This window comes from Trichomycterus rosablanca, chromosome 18 (assembly GCF_030014385.1).
Source record: "Trichomycterus rosablanca isolate fTriRos1 chromosome 18, fTriRos1.hap1, whole genome shotgun sequence".
Taxonomy (NCBI): Eukaryota; Metazoa; Chordata; class Actinopteri; order Siluriformes; family Trichomycteridae; genus Trichomycterus; species Trichomycterus rosablanca.
Window position 1 is genome coordinate 23,531,349 of NC_086005.1, and position 22,954 is coordinate 23,554,302.

At 38.2% G+C, this 22,954-nt stretch overlaps 1 protein-coding gene across 2 annotated transcripts in view; it reads left to right on the plus strand.

The window, feature by feature from the left end:
* slc12a2 (solute carrier family 12 member 2) overlaps positions 1 to 22,954 on the plus strand; it is a 65,369-nt gene that overhangs the window by 15,800 nt on the left and 26,615 nt on the right. For both annotated transcript variants that reach the window (XM_063014117.1, XM_063014118.1), the window contains exons 2-11: positions 10,835 to 10,954; positions 13,068 to 13,143; positions 15,875 to 15,970; positions 19,463 to 19,602; positions 20,382 to 20,492; positions 20,610 to 20,718; positions 20,806 to 20,930; positions 21,027 to 21,111; positions 21,990 to 22,153; positions 22,237 to 22,344. In XM_063014117.1, the coding sequence (XP_062870187.1) occupies positions 10,835 to 10,954; positions 13,068 to 13,143; positions 15,875 to 15,970; positions 19,463 to 19,602; positions 20,382 to 20,492; positions 20,610 to 20,718; positions 20,806 to 20,930; positions 21,027 to 21,111; positions 21,990 to 22,153; positions 22,237 to 22,344 (1,134 nt within the window). The remainder of the gene's footprint in view (positions 1 to 10,834; positions 10,955 to 13,067; positions 13,144 to 15,874; positions 15,971 to 19,462; positions 19,603 to 20,381; positions 20,493 to 20,609; positions 20,719 to 20,805; positions 20,931 to 21,026; positions 21,112 to 21,989; positions 22,154 to 22,236; positions 22,345 to 22,954) is intronic.

Consider the following 22,954-nt stretch of genomic DNA (forward strand, 5'->3'; position numbering starts at 1 on the left):
AGTATACATTGCAGGGTACTTTTCTCATCTCAGATGGTCTAAAAGAGTGTAAACTTATCTGACCGCTGTTGTTTTTTAGAAAAGCGAACGTTAAGTTCTGCTAAAGACAAAGTGTGCTAAAGACAAACAGGACCATCCAGACCAAACGTCTGTCAAGACACAGGGGTTTATCAGTGCCCTGGAATGGTTGACTAGAGGTTCCATTAACGCAGAGACATCATGATGCTGCCATCATGTCTAGGGTCGTCTTTATACATTAATAAAGAGAGTCGCTGTACAGTGGACGGGAATGAACGGGATGCAGTATTTACAATAGAAAAAGAGTGTGAACAGAAATATACAGGAAATAACACTATTTCTATTTACAATTATGTAAATACACCCTTCATGGACCCAGAGTGTGTGTGCTTGACTTGCCTGCCTCCAGTCCAGATCTGTCTTCTGTTGAACATTGAAAAACAAGAGAATCAGACAAGGATGACCAGCAGGCAGCAAGGCAGTTGGCAGGTAGGCAGCTCACTAGGTTTTTAGACAGACCCATTGGGTATAGTGTGACCCTCTGTATGTGATAGAGCTCTCTGTAATAGACAACTAGAAATTACTATATTAAGAGACAGTAATTCCACTTGTGAAATCAATAAAAGTTCCCAAACCAATAAAAATGTCATTTATAGGAAACGATCAACATCCTTGTCTGAACGCACATCAATGAGCAAGTCCTTGCAGCAATGAATTTCATACATTTACCAACATAAAATATAACTGTTCTGTATTTTTCTTTCTTTTGACTTTCTAAGGTTGTTCTCTTGAGTCATCTACAGCCGTCTGTTATTTTTAGCGCGATGTAAAACTTGGCCTGCTGTTCCCGCTGAATTTATGACTCACCTTAATGTATTACGGAATGTACAAGCCAAACTGTCAGGCAGTGATGTGCAGTTACATTCCTTTTAATTAACACATGTCAGACTAAGCACCACTGCCATTAACACATTCATTGTGTTTCCCTTATAATTAAACCTAATTTATGGTTATATAATCTTTAGATAGATTTAGATTTAGTAGTTGGGGTAAATGTGGAGGCAAAACTGACAGTATTGTCAGTTAAATTGTCTTGAGTGCCCAAACCAATATTTATCTGTCCATCACATAAAGTCCAAACAGTTAGAAACAGTGTATAACAGAACTGTAATTCCTATGCCCACATCTGGAAATTACCTGAGATAGGAATCTATAATTAAACAAACTAATTTATTTATTAGCCCAAGTTATCCCATGTATTTGGGCAACATGCTTCTCTAAATGACATTAACACCCTCATTCCTGGGCTAGACGTCTCATCAGCAAGAGAGATATATCATTGCAAACATGTACTTTTACCACTGTAGACATATACTGTAGATAACAGCTTCTCTTCTAGTTTAGTCTTTTTCCTGCTTGCCTAAATGTGTGTTGTAATAACTGGTGCAGTCTTCTGTTTTTGTTCCTGTTTTCATTTTTGCAAAATAAAAAGCTCAAAAATAGTTTGCAAACAAAAAAAGAACTCGGAAAATTTAAACTTGGTTAGCAACGTGTAAGCTAACATTGTTAAGATGAATAAATATTGCCATTCTACCCCCTTACTTCAATATCGTTGTAATACTTGTACTGAAGTGAAGTAAGTTCTTACAAGTCAGGCAATAATACTGTTATAGCGGTAAAGCACTCTGGCATTACACTGCATCTGGCACTAGATTATTGCTTTATAAGTGAGGCCCTACTAATTCACTGGAAAATGTACTTAATTTCAAGGACCTCGTTTTTCAAAAAATCACAGATTTCAGTTTAGAATTGGTTGGGAATTTTCCAAACTCAGTTACCTGAATAGTGTTTAGTCGGGGCTTTATTTATATGTATTGGGCGAACATGCAAAAAAGTCATCGGTGCCACCGATTTCCACAAGACGGCTGCCCAACTGCTGGCAGCAACAGTTGTAGATTAAAGACGTGCTGTCGTCTGCCAAACTATTGTGAAAGTTTACTTATCAGACCACTTTGCTTCTTTTTGGTCACTCAGTGGTCCAGGTTTGGTGCTTCATTTTACCAGTTAAGCAGCATTTAGCAATGATCATGTCAAGTGTAGAGCTATTCTTTTAAGTGAGCTTTCCCTCGAGACTTGAGTTTTGTTTCGCTGATGCTTGGTTTGTCTTATTTGAGACGGTTCCTCCTGAAACAACACATTTAGTTCCCTTTTTCTGCCTTTTTGGGACTGTTGTTTGCTTTATGATGTCTTTGATTTCTTAAAGTCTCACATTGGGGTGCTAATACATGCTCATACATCTGTGCAGCTCTGACTGCAAAGTGATAAATTCACAGTTACAAACAATTATTTTTTGTTTTTTTTGTGTGTAACTGTTTTAAAACCCAAATTTTAAATCATTTGTTTAATTATTCAGTGTAGAATTAGCTTTAAGAGTGCTGGTTTGGCACAGCGGTCTAATGTGCTAACACATGACAGCTGAAATCAGAGTTTAGGCTATGCTACCGACCTGGTTGGCTGACACAATTGGTCATGAATAAGTGAGAAGCTGGACCCGATCTGCTCCTGCATACTGCCATATACGTCAGTGGTTGGGAGACTTGTTTGGAGATTAGCGTAACTTTCCATACCCAATGAAGCTCAGTGCGAGCCCTCACTGCCGGCCAGTGACTAAGAAGCGCTTGGCTAGAACAAACGTGCATTGGATGGGACGCGTGACTTCGGGGAACAGGGAATCAGAAACGACTAGATTGGGACCCAAATAAAAACAAAACCAAAAGAAAAAAGGAATTTGCTTTTAGTACCTATTTAGTTTTAGTGTTGATAAATGAATCCATCAGCTTACACAGCTGAGTTCTCACTGTACCAGTTACCTGATGAGATAAATCAGGTGTGTAGTGGCAAAGAGAACATGAGTGTTGGTGCAGCACGACTTGGATTCCTTGTACCCATGGATAATTCCATTCAGCGTTCATTTAGTTCAGCATGTACCACACATTGTTCATGTTTAGCATGAATCAGCGTCAGGTGAAATCGGTTGTTCTGCTGATTTTCCACATTTGTACGTTTCCATTATTCTTTCTTTAGGATCTTCATATGTGTTATGCTAATGCAGGGAATCTAAACAGATTGGATACATAACAGCTATAAAATGACTGGGCTCGACTTGAGAAAAATAAACACCTTTTACTTGACTGTTTTTTCCTTAGCTTTAAAAGGCATGATGTGGGTTGCTGGGATTTTTTCCCCCAGTCTCTGCCAGACAAACCTGCCACATGAAGTGTGAAACGTTTCTATTTCAGTCTTTAGACTGTGTGTAGGCTGCAGGATGCGCTGTAGAATGTGATGCTCTTTGACTCTTCGTTTCCTGCAGAAAAATGAATTGTCGGCTGGACAATACTGGCGTATAGGATTATCCTGAAATATGGGAATATTATTTGGAAATAGTGTTTGCACTGGATTATTGCTTTATATGTGTTGGATAATTCGTCAATGCCACTGATTACCACTTGTACCAGAGATGTTAATGACTATTTGTTAATTGATTAAATGAATTGTTTGGCCGGTTGGGCGTCTGCATGGACAAGATTGGCTAATGTTGTGTGGAAGAAGGGGGCCTAGATCCCAGATCCCAAGCCTGGGTAGAAATGAAGGGTTGTGCAAGGAAGGGCATCCGTGAAAAAAACGTGCCAAGTCTGGTTTGCGGACTAGATTTGCTGTGGCGACCTTTATATAAGTAAACAGCCAAGTGTTTTATGCAACCCCCCTCCTTCTCCAAATTTAGCATAGCCAATCCACTGGTGGGGCCTCGATGGCCTCTAAGGTTGGTGTTTTTCGCCTGACGCACTCTCCCTCCGATATGTACGCAGTACACCAATCCCTTCTCCTTTAGCCATACTTCAGTAGTTTTGCGTTTGAGGTCGGCGTCTTGTATGGAGAGCCACGCTCCAATCTCTGCGATCCTCTTTCTGTACAGGTACCCTAAGCACCCATCCCCTTAGTCTGGTCTTTCCCACCCAGCAGACTGCAGGCATTAGCCAATTGTGCCTTCTAAAGGGCACCCATCTGACCAGTAGCAGAGCCGAGATTCGAACCCTGGAGCGTTCTGTGTTGTTTACATTTTAACCCCTTTGCCAACAAAGAAATTGCTTGTAAATTTGTTGAGTAAAAATATTGCATTGCTGAATTTGTGTCACTTGCATTTAGAAAGTTCAAGACTACAGGTAAAAGCAACAAGTAATTACATCAATTTAGCTGTGTGCTTTCAGACTGAATTTAGTCTTAACACGAAAACATACTTGTATATTTTTTTCTCGTTCTTGTTCCATTACAAGACTCTTATTATCAGCGTTGCATATTGCGCCACCCATCCCTCTTTAATTATTGAAAATACAGTTCTTGGAAGGCTTCGAGTCCCCAGAGTCAGTTTGTACTGGTCTGAGTGGCTGATTACATGTTTTACCGTTAGGACTAACCATTCACTGAGTCTGTACAGCTGCTCTCCTCTCACCTGGCACCGTAAGGGGGGTGTTGCCGAGCCAGAACAAAGCAGCCCTTTTTCCTGCTTTCCTCCCTCTTAATAGCCCCCATGTCCCTGGTGTAAGCAGAGCTTGGTGGGGTTGTTGATGACGTTATGAACTCTGGTACAGAGCTCGTGTTGACAGATGGCTCAGGTGATGCTGCACCCTGGTGCTGGTGCTGTGCCACACGCTGGCGCACATGCTAAAGACGCCGCGTCATTTTATAATTCATATGGCTTTTGTTTCCACATCTGTCCTTAACCGACAGACCTGTTTACAGTCTACTTACCTTCATGATCGAGCTACATGTATTAATGCTGCTATTTGACAAACTGTGCAAATGGTAATGCACAGTTACTTAATATTTAATGAACTTTACATAGAAAAAATAGCCTAAATGGGTGATTATGGACCAACTATTAAATCAATACCTATTAACACCTCTATTTACAAATTCTTGCAAACTGTTATTAGATAGATAGATAGATAGATACTTTATTTATAGATCTATTTACAGATATATGTATAGATTATTTATAGATACTGTATATTTACACTTTATTTATGAAGTATTTATTTACAAAAAAAATTGTTTATAGATATATGCATAGATACTTTATTTATAGATATATACTTTATTTATAGATAGATACTTTATTTATAGATACTTTATGGATATATGTGTAGATTATTTATAGATACATTTATAGATACGTTATTTACAGATCAATCGATACTTTGTTTATAGATATATTTATAGATACTTTATTAATAGATAGATACTTTATAGATAAATCGATACTTTATAGATATATTTAGAGATACTTTATTTAAAGATAAATCGATACTTTGTTTATAGATATATTTGTAGATACTTTATTAATAGATAGATACTTTATAGATAAATTGATACTTTATATATATATATATTTATAGATACTTTATTAACAGATAGATACTTTATAGATAAATTGATACTTTATAGATATATATATTTATAGATACTTTATTAATAGATAGATACTTTATAGATAAATTGATACTTTATAGATATATTTATAGATACTTTATCTATAGATAAATAGTTATTTTATATATCATGAAGGAAATTATTTTGTAGTTAGTTAGGAGTCCAAAGAGACCTCTGTACCTTTGCTCATAATTTTGCCCAAATGTTGTTTCACTGTTGCAGCATCAGATCATGATGATTAATTCAGACTGATGATTGGCTAAGACTATTTAAGACTATCTAGAAATTTGACTGGTTTGTCCTCTTGGCTGGGTACCACAGGTACGTGAGCTTTTCGGGGAAACACAAGTGGTTGCCATGGTAACCAATATTTTCAATAAGTCAAATTACCTTGTTGTGTCTAGCAGTGAAACATTTTTTGGAAAGTTGATCAACATTTGCCAATGTTATGGAAAAAATACAGAGGGCCCCTTTTTAACTCGTGTTCATGTTTTAGGAATTTAACTTGCTCGTTTTTTCCCCAGTTTTTTTTCCACTTTTCTCTGGAAATTCAGCAAGTAATCTCAAACATTTTATAACCTTTAGGCAGATGATTTTTATTTAAAACTATGTTCCTAGTGCTAAAAACTAATTTTATCACACATTTAAAATTTGTTGTCTGTTGCTGTTGAGTAAAAACCACAAATGGTTGCCACGGTAACCAGTATTTTAAATAAATAAAATAACCCTGTTGTGTCTAGCAGAGAAATTATGGTTAAAGTTACAGAGGGCCCCTTTTTGACTCGCATGCTTTAAAAATTGACTTGCTCTTCTCGTAAAATGCTTCTAGTTCTGAGATATTCTGAGACTTTCAATGACATTAAAGCGTAAGTGTAAAAGTGCTGACTGGGTTCAATGTTTAATGTATAAGGTCAACTGTCCTATTCTACTTTTTTTTGGCTTCATTTTTTCTTACTGACTACATCACATCTGATTCCAAATTTTGCACATATTTAGTGGACTCGATTCTTCCGGCTCCTGTCTTGTGTTTCCTGTGCCACTGGCTACCGCACAACCTCGAATCAAAACAGAACCACCTTTATGCTTAACAGGACAATCAAATATTGCTTTTTTCTTTCTTACCTTTGATTAATGCATTCTTTTTTATATAACCTTGTGAAATTTATTCATGTTCATACTGTGGTCAGTACTTTGTCACTGACGATATAGACAAAAATATTTAACCGTTATTGCCAGTCACTTTATGCACATTTTAGCCATCATATTTAAAGTGTTGTCCTGGGCAGGGTTGCACAAATCAGGTTTAACTGGGAAACTCTGGATGCAAGGTCAAGTTGCAAATCCCTCTTAGAGGTCCAGCCATCCACCCTCAGATACAGTGTATCACAAAAGTGAGTACACCCCTCACATTTCTGCAGATATTTAAGTATATCTTTTCATGGGACAACACTGACAAAATGACACTTTGACACAATGAAAAGTAGTCTGTGTGCAGCTTATATAACAGTGTAAATTTATTCTTCCCTCAAAATAACTCAATATACAGCCATTAATGTCTAAACCACCGGCAACAAAAGTGAGTACACCCCTAAGAGACTACACCCCTAAATGTCCAAATTGAGCACTGCTTGTCATTTTCCCTCCAAAATGTCATGTGATTTGTTAGTGTTACTAGGTCTCAGGTGTGCATAGGGAGCAGTTGTGTTCAATTTAGTAGTACAGCTCTCACACTCTCTCATACTGGTCACTGAAAGTTCCAACATGGCACCTCATGGCAAAGAACTCTCTGAGGATCTTAAAAGACGAATTGTTGCGCTACATGAAGATGGCCAAGGCTACAAGAAGATTGCCAACACCCTGAAACTGAGCTGCAGCACAGTGGCCAAGATCATCCAGCGTTTTAAAAGAGCAGGGTCCACTCAGAACAGACCTCGCGTTGGTCGTCCAAAGAAGCTGAGTGCACGTGCTCAGCGTCACATCCAACTGCTGTCTTTGAAAGATAGGTGCAGGAGTGCTGTCAGCATTGCTGCAGAGATTGAAAAGGTGGGGGGTCAGCCTGTCAGTGCTCAGACCATACGCCGCACACTACATCAAATTGGTCTGCATGGCTGTCACCACAGAAGGAAGCCTCTTCTGAAATCTCTACACAAGAAAGCCCGCAAACAGTTTGCTGAAGACATGTCAACAAAGGACATGGATTACTGGAACCATGTCCTATGGTCTGATGAGACCAAGATTAATTTGTTTGGTTCAGATGGTCTCAAGCATGTGTGGCGGCAATCAGGTGAGGAGTACAAAGATAAGTGTGTCATGCCTACAGTCAAGCATGGTGGTGGGAATGCCATGGTCTGGGGCTGCATGAGTGCAGCAGGTGTTGGGGAGTTACATTTCATTGAGGGACACATGAACTCCAATATGTACTGTGAAATACTGAAGCAGAGCATGATCCCCTCCCTCCGGAAACTGGGTCGCAGGGCAGTGTTCCAGCATGATAATGACCCCAAACACACCTCTAAGACGACCACTGCTTTATTGAAGAGGCTGAGGGTAAAGGTGATGGACTGGCCAAGCATGTCTCCAGACCTAAACCCAATAGAACATCTTTGGGGCATCCTCAAGCGGAAGGTGGAGGAGCGCAAAGTCTCGAATATCCACCAGCTCCGTGATGTCGTCATGGAGGAGTGGAAAAGCATTCCAGTGGCAACCTGTGAAGCTCTGGTAAACTCCATGCCCAGGAGAGTTAAGGCAGTTCTGGGAAATAATGGTGGCCACACAAAATATTGACACTTCAGGAACTTTCACTAAGGGGTGTACTCACTTTTGTTGCCGGTGGTTTAGACATTAATGGCTGTATATTGAGTTATTTTGAGGGAAGAAAAAATTTACACTGTTATATAAGCTGCACACAGACTACTTTTCATTGTGTCAAAGTGTCATTTTGTCAGTGTTGTCCCATGAAAAGATATACTGAAATATCTGCAGAAATGTGAGGGGTGTACTCACTTTTGTGATACACTGTATATCTTATCATGTCTGTGTAGACGCCTGACCGGCCTGCCATCAAGTACCACCGTTTATAATGATTATTTACAATGTCTGGTCATTCATAGAATTTTTTAAATTATTTAAGGTTTATTATTATTATTATTTTTAATATGAAGAAACCTACCGGTATTTATTGCACTTGTATACCAAGGTCACTCTTATGTGTACAAAATACCAAGCCATCACTCAGTAAGCAATAAAATATCTGATCAATGTTCCCTGAACGTTCCCTACAACAAGCTCGCGTGCCAATCCACTATAAATGAATCGGTGTGAAAGGAAAAGACATTTAAAAGGTAATTTATGTGATGCTAGACTTTGGACTAAAGATTATCTTGATCTTGTTTCAATGTGCATGCCCTCTGCACAGCGTGCTACTATTGAACATATGCAAAATGCCAATATACCCTCCAGCCCACAGTGGCACATTAGCACGCGGCCTGTGGTTTATCAGTAACAGAGTTGTCATCCATGCTTCAATGCCAGGATTTAAAACTAAAACTCTGGTTGCTGCCTTTAAAATCGTGATTTTATACAGACTGCTTTCCTTATGATCACAAAAAAACCTGGTAGATGGATTGACTACTTTGATTTGCCCCTAGATATGTAGGGGTAGTGTAGTAATGGGGTAAGTGGGTGTGTATTGCCCTTTCATAGACTGGTCCTCTGAAGACATCTTCACCCTGGGCAATTTCAGTTTGAATGTTATTATAAAACGTTTTGATTTCTTCTTCACCGGCATTTGTTGTCGCATCGCTTGTTGCTTTGTCACTTCAACAGGGCACCGTACCATTAGAAAGTTGTCATGTCCAGCTTTTGTACAAGTCGAGGGGAACAATAGGCTTGAACAAGGGGGTTAAAAGTTTGGATAAACATTCATCCTGTGAAGGCATCAAGTAACCTAGGCTTAAAAATAGCCTATGGTTAAAAAAAAAAGTGTCAGTCGTCGTTACCTGGGTTTTTTTGTGTGCTGGTGGGTCATTACAGTGAGTATAACCTGTAAAGTTTGATGAGGTCATTGTACATTGTTTGACATTTTGTCCATGGCGTTAATAAGATTGAGAGACCGGTGGTGACTCTTTTGTGGAGTTGCTAAGCAAGGAAGTTTAATAGCGAGTATAGGGCCATCACCAGCCTGCATGCTCAGCGGTGGTCCCAGAGGGACATTCGTGTCTGCTGTCTACGTCAGAGCATTGTCCCTACACAGGGGGGAGTCTTCCTGTGTTTGACCTTCCTTAGATACAAGGACAGATAACTCTGCCTGTCTGTCAGTATGTCTAAATGACTTGGAAAAAAAGGAAAGTGTGTGGGGGGGTGGGGGGGGGGGGGAGGGGGGGGGGGGGAGGGGGGGGGGGGTAAAGGAATGAGACATGCAACTCAGAATTAGATAAAAAAATCTGTCACAATTAGTTATTAGGAATCTAATCGCAATCTGAAACTGGTCATACAGTCGCTTTAAGTGTCAGTCTGGTTTCTTAAATAAATTTCTCTAATTTCCAGTTGAGTATGCTTAGTCTGGATTAACAAATATAACCCACATAAATGTGTTCCTGGTTCTGGCTGTTAAAATGTGTTTTACGTCACAATTTTATGAAAAAACATTATTTTTTTCCGTTGAGCTCCAAGACTAGAAACCACTAAACACAAAGCTTGTTCTGTTTCATTATTTTTTATTTAAATAATTAATTTTAGCATCATAAGTTCTCTTTACACATTTCTAGGAGATTTAACATTTCCGTCGACTAATAGCAGAGCTTCTATGCTGAGCTGGCATCTCTGAATGGCTCAGATACCTACCCTGTCATAAATGGCATGAGCATGTGCAAACGTGATGTTCAATCTCGAATAAATAAATGTACAAATATATTCCATTATCAGATGAATAAAATTCCTATCACTAAATTATTTAGGTTATTGTTTTTCTTGTATGGTGTTAGTTATATTGGTATAATATGAAATGCTTTTATTTGTTATATATATACGTATACATAAATTCTGTTATCCTTGTGTCATTGTAACAGAAATCCTATTTTCTCCTCTTATTGTTTTGTAATGATGTTATATAAAGGCTCCAGAGAAAGAACAAATCACAGAATAGTGTTTGTAAAATGAAATTATTAATCGGGTAGTATAAAAAGTTGTACAGTGTAATTTTACTTACATTTTCGACTTAGCAGACGCTTTTATCCAAAGCGACTTACAGTGTACAGTCTAAGCAATTGAGGGTTAAGGGCCTTGCTCAACAGACAGTTTCTGAAATTCTGCTATCCTTGTGTCATCGTAGGAGCCGTTCGAAGATGGGTTTGCAAACGGTGAAGAGCTGACCCCTGCCGAGGAGGCTGCGGCCAAAGAAGCATCCGAACCTAAAGGTGTCGTGAAGTTCGGATGGGTCAAAGGAGTTTTGGTAAGTCTGTTTGCAATTAGCTTTCCGATATATCTAGGAAAAGCAAATAGAGGAAAGAGTAGATGTTGGAATGTGTATTTTCAGGTTCAGTCATGTCTGGTGTGTGTTTGCAGTTTCATTAGTGTAGTTCACACAATGATAAGAGTCCTTGATGCGTGCATAGGCATGGAGGACGACTCTTCAAAGCTCGCGCTCAGACTGAGGACTAACCGACAGGAAAATTGGAAACCCCCAAAACAAAGCAGGAGTGCCGACTGAGTGCAAGTCTCGCTCTGTATAGGATTTTTGCCCCTGGTGGAAATGACACCACTCATTCCATCCTACTTATAGAGTGCATGTAGCGGGCAGCTTGTGCTAGCCTTTGGATGTACTGCTGTCAGCAAATAGATGCATATTGGGTAGATATGTAATATGTAATATTATTCTTATCCATGATTTAGGCATTAGAAAAGGATAGATGCACTGTTTAAAACAAAATAAAGAGTTTCTTCAATATATTAATACATAAATCTTTTAAAAGACACACCTCATATATACACACAATTACAATTGGAAATATTTGACCTCTTTCCATAGGAAAATAAGGATTTATGACTTTATTTTCCAGTACAACTGAATCTGCCGCAACCCTGACCGGATAGTGGCATCAAGTGGCTGATAAAAATGAAATGGAAAAAAATAAAATCTGGAGATTAAGAAGCCCTATTACAGTACCATGTTACAATTCAGTAAGTTATGCTGTGAATCATGATTGAGAATAAAAGGCTTGTGCCATGTCACTTGTGCCTAACTTTTTTTTACAAAACTCTTCTCAATACAAGATTGCATAACTTATGATCTTTTTTTTTTTTTTTTTTTTTACCATCTACCAGACAATGTTGTGAAAAGATTCTGTGAATCCGTAGAAATGTCAGTCCACTTCCAAATGTGCATGTTTTTTGAGCCCTCATATGGAATTGCAAGAAAAATGCCTAACCTTTGTGATGTAACGCAGTCTGTATATGTGTAATCATACATATATAAATTCACTATATATGTATATATTGTATACACACACACACACACACACACACACACATATATATATATATATATATATATATATATATATATATATATATATATATATATATATATATATATATATATATATATATATATATATATATATATATATATATATATATATATATATATATATATATATATATATATATATATATATATATATATATGATGCATCACCTAACAGTGCACCAGTACACTTAATTCACAATACTACATTTATGACTTCATATTTTTACATCAAGTTTAAGTAAAAGCTTCAAAATAAAAATCAATAAACAATTTTCTAAAAAATTATTCTTCTATACAAGTTAAAACTGTTGGTAGTATTAGTTTGTAAAAAAAAAAAAGAAACATTAGCTGCCAAACTAAACCCAACAGCATTAATCAAACTATTAATACTTTGTCTGTTGTCATTCAGTTGGTCAATTATTAACATTATTAACATCACTGTAACAAAAGAACTGTACTAAAATCACAACAATAATGACATACAACAGTCAGACAGTCTCTGATATAAAGCAGAATACACTTTCAACTAAATCAGGTTTTAGAGCTGTAAAGCTCAGTGGAAGAATCATATCTGGATTTTGTCACTCTTCTATATTTTGACATGTGCAGACCATACTTCCTCTCGCTAACACCATTGTCCTCATTTCCACCTACCTACTCTTTTAAAACAAACATAATCCAGATACCTGTACCAGGCGCTGGAAAGATGAAAGACGCTTCTCTGGTCTCTACGTAATTCTGGCTTCAAAGTAACGACTGAACTTTCAGTTTAGAATCTTTTTGACTCGGTTTTAAGCTGTTGACTTTCTGATAAAGACTGATATCATTCAGCTCCTCATTTCATCCACATCAAAAGTTCGGCTCATGTTTTAAATGTCACACTGCACTGTGCGCTACACACTTATCTTGTCCTTAACCTTGCTTTCCCCTGTATATGAAATCTTTGGACCAAGGCCAGGTCTGGGAAAGGGCTTCACTTGACGGTGTTTTTTGTCAGGTTCTCACAAAGCCTAACTGCCGTCCTTCCTCTGTGCAGGTCCGCTGCATGTTGAACATTTGGGGTGTGATGCTCTTCATCCGCATGACATGGATCGTGGGCCAGGCCGGAGTTGGTAGGTTTCATTCTGTTCACGCGGATCGTGTGAATTAGTGTCAAAATTCACCCGACCTCATCAGCCTTCCATCATCTCACCGTCATCTAACGTTCACATGCTAAACTACTAGCATCCACATGCAAAATGCTGCTGCAAAGTGACAAGATCAAACAAAGATCAAAGCATTTTTACTAGTGCAAGTACCACATGCTGCAGAATTGTGAGAAATGTTTAATAGGCTGCAAGTTTTAATAAATGTGGGAACATGAAAAAAAGATTAGATTTTGTAAGGTGTTTATTATGATTCCTTGATGTATTTTGCTGGATTTGTGCTAGCCATAGAAAACATGCACCCATCATTGGACAATTTTCCCAAAATATGGGCGTGTCCTATGAATAAATAATTATTTAGACCAGTGTTTCTCAACCTTTTTTCAGTCACGGCACCCTTTAAAATTATGCAAAATCTCAAGTCACCCCAGTCTAAAATGTATTAAAAAACGTACACTCTGCATCCCTCGGACTGCTAACGCACACACACCATAAGGTGTCATTTAGGGAGGGAGGGGTAAACGTGACTTACTTTTAATGGGAAATCTGAGCCTGGGATTGATGCACTCAATCGCCCTATTCTGGCAGGGATGGATGAGAGGCAGACGTGGAGCTCCTGGTCCAGAGCCCTCAGTCGCTCCCTGTACTTGTTCTTGATGTAAGTTAGGCTCGAAAAGCTCAGTTCGCGCCATGAACGAATCAGATTTAACATAATTAAATGAGTTTATAGTTTATTTCTCAATTATTTGTCATTATACTAAGAGCACTGCTTCTTTTCTGCATGTTCTCTCTGTAGCTCGGCAATGGCTCTCTTAACTCAAAAGAAGCTTTATTGGCATGACAAATAAGGACATTCGTATTGCCAAAGCAAGTTAGAGAGAAATAATAAAAAATAACAATAAGAAAGAACAAATATATACAAAACAGTTACATGTGCAAAAATATAAAATAGAATAAAATATTAATAAAAACAGTGCAAAATAATAACAATAAAAATTATAATATTTACATTATTGAGGTAGTAATAACGATCAGTTTGTGTGTGTGTGTGTCTCTCTCTCTCTCTCTTTGTGTGTGTTTTATATATATTAATAATTTAAATATTAAATTATTAATATTTTATTCTATTTTATATTTTTTTGCACATGTAATTGTTTTGTATATATTTGTTCTTTCTTATTGTTATTTTTATTATTTCTCTAACTTGCTTTGGAAATACGAATGTCTTTATTTGTCATGCCAATAAAGCTTCTTTTGAGTTTGAGTGTCTCTCTCTCTCGCTCCGTGTGTGTGTGTGTGTGTGTGTGTGTGTGTGTGTGTGTGTGTGTGTGTGTGTGTGTGTGTGTGTGTGTGGCTCGCTCGCTCGCTCGCTCTCCGTTTTCAGATTAGAATTTCGACAATAAACAGCTCTTATTATGACTGATTAATTCCCTCTACTGATGGAAGCGGAATGGGTGAATTACAGCCGAACTGCGCAGAAATAAACATATATGTAGCGGCTCCCAGAAGCGCGACTCGGTTCCTTTTAAAGAGCCGTTCAATAGAATCGGATCGTTCGCGAACGACCCATCACTATCAGAATATTTTTGACGGCACCCCTGATGAAGCCAGACGGCACCCCAGGGTGCCGCGGCACCCCGGTTGAGAAAGGCTGATTTAGAGGTATGGTTTTAGTGTGGTTAATATGATTACAGACGTAGTGCCATCTTCTGGTAGGTATGTGTCATTAGCACTGCAGCAGTCATAGAACAATGGTAGTATCAAGTTTTATCTGTACCACCAGTCCTTGGAGAGTCCATTTTTACTATTTTATTTTTAATTGAGCATAATGTAAGGTATATTATTTTATAACAAATAATAGATATTTTTGTATATATTTTTATATTTTTTATTATTTTATTTTTAATTGAGCATAATGGAAAAAAGAAAACTTTTTTTTACTTAGCTGTGGGTTTATCAAATATTAGTATCATAAAACCATATCGAAGGCAAACATTTATGTGTTTTCCCCCAAATTTTGTCCTCCCAATTGAGTCAGGTCCAATTACCCAATCAGAAGTTGCCTCTACTGCTGCAGACCTCCACTTCCGACCAAGGACGTTTGCAACCGACACATGAGGCGGATTAATATGGAGGGAACTCATTTTACCTCTGTGCCACCCAAGCACACCCCCCCCCCCCCCCCCCCCCATTGATGTTTTACTGCTTTTGAAAACTATTGGAGCTTTATTTTGACATCTAGCTTAAGTAACACTTAAGTAAAAGACCTTCAGTGTAACAGTTTATTACCGATGGGTCACACACTTAATTAGCCCTGTAGAAGTCAATATAATTGTTTTACCCTCTCATAACGCAGATATGTCAACACATGCAGGATATTGAACTTTTATGGTTGTGTGCTGAACTAATAAGAAACGACCTTTAAAGTCTTTCATACATCATAGCGGTCAGTTCATAAACATAAGATCATATGATCACACTGTTGACAGACCAGACCAGCACTAAAGAGAGACTGCTAGACTGTAAGGCAGCAGTACTATAATACAGCGACTGTAAAAGCATAAGCTTTTATATATAATAATAATAATAGAGGAAGATTTAAACTGAAATTACTGTCTACACAAAATTATGGATTGCATATATGAATTTCATCTGTTATACCTACTAATATTGTATTTCTTTGCTTTTTTAAAAACAGCATATTCCTGTCTCATCATTGCCATGGCGACCGTCGTGACATCCATCACCGGATGCTCCACCTCTGCGATAGCGACCAACGGCTTTGTACGAGGAGGTGTGTAAGCCTGAAACGCACCATGCATGACGTAACGCGATACACAGAGCCGGAGCGCTGACAAGCAGGATGTGTTTTCATTTAATATCCTCGTACAAGAGAGCGATTGTGCTGGTGAAGGTCACCTAATCTCTCCTCCAGAACTCTGCTTTCAGTAAGACTGAGTATAAAAGTCCTGCTGTCTTGACCTGTCGAGTGATGGGTGCTTAGTTTACAGGCTTAAATTAGTCCATATAAATACTGTTTCTTCAAAAGGTGACCTTAATACACACACACACACACACACACACACACACACACTAGTGCTTTCAGCCGCTCAGGCATCTACATGCAGACATGATTGATTGAGGGGATTGGATGGCTGAGGCCCTGAAACGGCGTCCTGTCCGAGCTGTGTTACTGCAACCCTGACCAGGATGAAGCGGTGTCTAACAAAAGAAAATGAAATAAAATATACTGTACATTAGTGGTAATAATTAAGAACTAATTTTATTAATAACAAACTAGTAATTAAGAACTTTTTTTATTAATAACAAACTAATAATGAAGAACTATTTTTATTAATACAAACTAATAATTAGAACTAATTTTATTAATAACAAACTAATCATTAAGAACTAACTTATTGCGTCTTTTATTCCAGATTAATGAAATACATTCCTGATGCAGTACTTCTATGTATCATCAGTATGCAGATGTCCTCACATGCAGGGTTGATGAGGATATTGGTCGTGTCCATATTTAATAATAAACAACCTTCGTAGTCCTTCATACATCGTAGCGGTCGGTTCATAAACCCCAGATCACACGGTCACATTGTTGACAGACCAGATTAACACTAACTCTGTACCACATGATGAGATTTTAATAAAGAAAAACATTGACCTGAGGAAAGTATTAAGTCCATGTAAGAGTAGAAGAAAGCTGCACGTGATGAAATACGAGAGAGAATCAGGTCACGGTTGAGGCTGGTTAACACTGCAGTAATGGTGAGGTCACCTGACGGACACAGAATCCTTTAACGCACATGACGACATCAACGCCCATTCATTATAGACACATAAATCATGTCTGTGTATCACTGCTCTATTAAATACTGTTGAGCATGGTAGTGCCATAGGAGCTCCTGACAGTGGGTTTGCAACTGTAAATGTGTGGGTGCATGATGCCCTGTCCTAGGTTTATTATTGGGAAGGTACTGGACCCTTCCAGTGATAGCTCAGTGGTTAAGGTACTGGACTAGTAAACAGAAGGTTGATGGTTCAAGCCCCGTCACCACCAAGTTGCCACTGTTGGGTCCCTGAGCAAGGCCCTTAACCCTCAATTGCTCATCGTGTTCAGCTCATGTAAGTCGCTTTGGATAAAAGCGTCTGCTAAATGCTGAAAATGTAAATGTAAATGGACCCACTGAAGATCAATCTGTCAAAAATGAGGAAGTTAACTTTTTTAAATGAGCAGTATCTTTCCTCTGGTTTCTGTCTGTAAGAGGTTTGGTATGTTGACACTGTGTCTTGCCTGGGTTTTTCCTTGGGCACGTTTGTAGGTGGATTGTCATTTAACAGCCTGGCACCTTGTCTTGCGATTTTTATTTTCATTTTATTTTATTTCCGCCAAGAGCTTGCAACCCTGATTACAACGAAGACACATTAGCCTCACCATAGACACTTAAACCCAGGATTTTAAGCTTAGACTCTTTAAAGTACTGCACTATCAGTCATGTTTGTTGCCAAGTAAACTTTGCTCCAGTATACATTTTCAGTCCGTTTGTATGCACACTCACACTTTTGCCTCTAATTTAATTTAGGATCCTAATTTGCCGAGACCACACTGCTCCACTAACTGGCCTGACTGAGAAAGCACTTTGCAGATTGTTCTCAGTTGTTACAGCTTGTGGGAAAATTTAGCAGGATGTTTCGAAATCCCAGCGCTTTTGTCGTCCGCTGTAGAGCACTGAAACAGATACAGGGCACACCCTGAAGCGGTGTTTTTTTATTCAGCTTTCTTTCTGAATAGAAGGGTTATAGTGTTGTAGAGCGGGTATTTATATTTTCTGAGGTTACACCAGCAGACGTAATATTCTGTTCAGCTCTCAGGTCAGGTTTTGTGTGCACAGGATTGGTTTACAATTGCATGCTGGGATAGAAATGTAGCTGGTACCTGTTGGTGTTTTGTAGATAGTTTCACAGCGGGTGATAAGTAAGTAGCCATCAATAAAGTTGTAAAGTTGCTATAATAAATGGTGCTTTTGTGCAGAACCACAGAGGAAAGCTCAGTTTAAGTGTACAGCAATAGGAAAAAATTGGAACTCTGCCTATGTTGGTAATTATTTTTGTTCATAGATTGAATTTGTCTTATTATTATTTCTTAAATGACGATCAGATGTAACTTCATTAACACGTTAACAGCTGTCAACGACTGTGTTTTAGATTGAATTAGTTTATATTTTATGGTTCATTTTTATTACTTTCACACAGCAGAACATTTTGCATGTTTAACTTAAAATAACAAAAAAAAACAAAAAAAACCCACATTTTTCATCTAAAAGTAAAAGCATTACATAAAATGTTCCATTTTGCATCGATGATATAAGTTTTTTGGAGGAACAACACATAATAATAATAATTCAGGAGTTACGTCACCCACCCACATTTTAATAAATTGTTTGCAGTTGCTTTAAAATTTATGTGAACTCCTGAGGTACTGGCCTTCAAAGTTCAGATGTTACAATCAATGAAGTAAGATTAAATACATTTTTGGAAACTCTCTAAACAGTGAAACTATAGTGTGGGTTTGTGAAAAGCTGAGGACGTGACCCGGCACAATATTAGCGCTGTTCAGAGTTAACTTCTCCACAACTTTTAACATAGGTAGCCTCTTTAGTGACCACAGCTGGCCCCATGAGAACAGGTATTTATATACCTTGTACTTTCACGTACGCTATATGGACAAAAATATTGGGACACGTCTTCTAATTTTTGAATTTATGTGTTTTGGCATGACAGGTGAAATAAATCAGTTTTGTAAAGAAAATAAAGTCCTGTTGTTCTAGCAGTGGTAGCCTAGCGGGTAAGGTTCTGTACTACTAATCAGCCAGCTCATGGTCAGGTGTCCAAATACTTTTGATCATATTGTGTACTTTTTCTAGCCTGGACAATGAATTATATATATATGTTTATTAAAGACACTAACATCCATAATGTTTATCTGTTCATATGACTGCTGAAAAAGTCTGCACATAGTCATTAATCCCACATTAAACCCCACTAACCCTAATCTACTCTGGAATTCCAGCAATTTCTCAGGTCCCCTTATTAGACCCGAGCTAAACCTACTTAGCAAGTCTGTGCCAAGCCACCATGTTTACATTCCAAACACTAAAGTTCTAAATTTGACACACAGTGTCTCAAAGCTGAGCAGGTTTATATTAAAAATATCCCATTAATTTAAACATGTGTACCATTAACAATGTTGTTCTTTGTTGTCTGTTTTTAGGAGGAGCTTATTACCTGATATCCAGAAGTTTAGGTCCAGAGTTTGGGGGGTCCATAGGGCTCATCTTTGCCTTTGCTAATGCTGTGGCAGTCGCCATGTATGTTGTAGGCTTTGCTGAGACTGTTGTGGAACTTCTTAATGTAAGAACCATATAAACTCTTATTTCTCTCTTGACTACAATACTAGACGTACATTTAAAAATTCTGCTTTAATTATAAACTAATCTCTGCTAAAAGTTCTAGGAAAGAGAAATGATTAAAATGCATCAATTATTTGCCATGCTAGAATATTGAAGTAGACTTAGACCACCTCAGTGAGAGACATCCTCAACCAGAACAAAAATAAAGATTTAGGGCTCATCTTAAAATGAAGGACTTGTAAAAACTGAGGACTTGTAAAAATTGAAGACTCAACTTTAAATTGAGGACTCGGTTGCTCAGGTGAAAACACACGCTGGAACCAGAGCTGGGATCTCGAATAGATCGTATCAAGTCTCAGCTCTGCCTGCCAGCTGGGCTGAGCAGCCACATGAACAACGATTGGCCTGTTGTGGTGATGGGAAAAGAGGGTGTGTCTCTCCATACACAGTGCTGATCTGCACTGCATTCGTCAAAGTGTAGGTGACAAAATGCATACGGCTGCTGCCCACGTGTCGGAGGGGACGTGGGTTAGCTTGGTTCTCAATCAGAGCGGGGATCGGCAATGGTGGAGAGAAAGCATGACGCAATCAGGCAATTGGACGCGCTAAAAAAGGGGGGAAAATGCATAAACAAAATATTTAAAAAATTGAGGACTCAGCTTATAATTGAGGACTCAAAAGTGAGGACTCAACTTAAAATTGAGGATGTGGTGTGTGGTGCACTGTTGAACTTAAAAAAAAGATCACATTGTTATTTGTTTATCTAATCTTGTATCCTAGGATGCTGGTCTCACGATGTTGGATCAGGTGAACGACATCAGAATTGTTGGAGTCATCACGGTCATTATCCTTTTGGGAATCTCAGTGGCTGGTATGGAGTGGGAAGCCAAGGTGAGATGTTGGGATTTGTATTTTTGGGATTTTGTATTTTTATGATTACATTGCACACACCTTATATAAGAACATGAATCATTATTAGCTAATTATTATTTTTTTGCTTTCCCTTAGGCTCAAATTTTCCTGTTGGTCATCTTGATTGGTGCCATCTTCAACTACTTCATTGGCACATTCATTCCCATGGAGTCGAAGGGAAAATATGGATTCTTTGGCTACGATGGTACCAATTTTGTGGATCATTTTTGGATAGTTTGCCTTTTCTTGTAGCTTTTATCACCTGTTCATGTTATACCTCTCTGCTCTGTAGCTGACATCATGCTGGAAAATTTAGTCCCAGATTTCCGAGGAGAAACCTTCTTCTCCGTCTTTGCCATCTTCTTCCCTGCAGCCACTGGCATTCTGGCTGGTGCTAACATCTCGGGGGATCTGGCGGTGAGTTCAGAATATAAACAGTGATGGTCAGAATACAAAAGTTGTTTCTGAGGACCTGACGATTGGTTTTTATTAATGTTTATGTGTATTTTATAGGATCCGCAAATGGCGATCCCGAGAGGAACCCTTCTGGCCATACTTATCACCGGTCTTGTGTATGTAGGTGTTGCTATATCTGCAGGTACGTGATTTTAACTAAGGTCCTGTTGTACTGTGTGCCAGGCACTTATTAATGGTCCGAGTCAATAGTGTTAACTGAAAATAAATTATATTTCTGCATAATGAATATGCAATCAATCCAAGAGAGAAATGGTTTAAACTGTTGTATATTAGTAATTAAGATGTTGTATATTTTGTATTGTTGTTGTTGTTTATATTGATGTAGAAAGACCTGAGTAACTTTGACAGAATGCACTCATTAATTTTCCCTAAATCAGCCCAATATCAAAGTGGACCAGCACCTTAAAAGACAACAGACTGGTTTTAAAATAGCATTTGTTATTTAGAATTGCCTAATCAGGCTTAGTCTCTTACCCAAGTATAATATTGTGGAATGAAATGCAAATTTAGGGACAGTGGTAGCTTGTTTGGTTGAGCACGTAGCCACTAATGCAGCGCTGCTTTCACATCATTATCACATGAAAATCTTCTTCCTCTTAAAGCTTCTTTGAGCGTCCAAAAAGGTGGAAATCAGATGGTGCTAAATCCAGACTATAAGCATCTCAGTCTCTCAGACACGACAAATTACTACTCCTCCCATCCTCATCGTTTCTAATGAAAATATAAAAGTGCGGAAACTTTTTGAAAATCGCTCGTATATATGATAAATCAAGCCATTCTGTTTTTAATCTGGCCTAGATTATCGATTTATCTCATATCTAAATTGGATCCTGTGTAAAAAACATAACAGTACTTGAGTACTGGAGTTTTAATCAAAATATGACCAGAATATATTTAATGATCCTGCCATGAATGTAACTAGTGTGTTGACAGAAGAAACTGCGCCTGTTCGTATGTGGTATAGCATTTTCAGCTTGGTATTTGTTATGTATTTAAAAGGTGCCTGCATTGTCCGAGATGCCACCGGTATTGAAACCAACGGCACCCTGAGTCCTGAGCTGAACTGCACCGGTCCTGCTTGTAAATACGGTTATGATTTCTCCTCCTGCAAGCCCGTTGGTGTGGAATCGCCATGCAAGTACGGACTCCACAATGACTTCCAGGTAAGCATATGAAAAGAAAAATGTCATTATGTAATAATAGCTGCACTTGAAGTGAAACTGATTCCTGTCTGTTTATCCCCAAGATCATGAGTGTGGTGTCTGGTTTCGGTCCTCTCATCACGGCAGGGGTTTTCTCTGCGACCCTGTCCTCGGCCCTGGCCTCTTTGGTCAGCGCCCCCAAAGTGTTCCAGGTGGGTGTTTATCTACCCTGCTGCTGAATGTTTTCCATTCTTAAGTTTTGGAAATACAACAGCATGGAAAATGAAAATTCGAGGTCATTTGGACATTGTTTGGTGTGAAAAATCAATGCTAAGGTTAAATTTCAGTCCAATGTACTTTCAATGAAAGTCTGAACCATCTAAATAATACATTTAGTTGCTTTTATTTCTCAAATATAATTAAATAAGTAATTAATAATATAACAGCATTTACATATGGGTGATTTTAGTGTTTTAGTAACGTATTGGATCACCATGAGCGACCAAAACAGCTTTGATTTATCTAAATGATCACAATTCCTCCAAAATATATTATTTAAATTTGGATTTTGCTGATGGTTGGCCCTGACCTCAATCCCACTGAACAGCTTTGAAATGAATTACATCAAATGAGACCTTCTTGACCAACATCAGTGCCCAACCATACAAATGCCCTTTTAACTGAATGGGCACAAATTCCCTCAGACATACTTTAAGGTCTTGTAAGAAGCCTGGCTGTTGTTAGAGTGACCCCTGTGTGATCTTTCAGTTATATTTTAATACCATTTGTTTTTTAAATGGGATGTCCAACAAGCTTATGGTC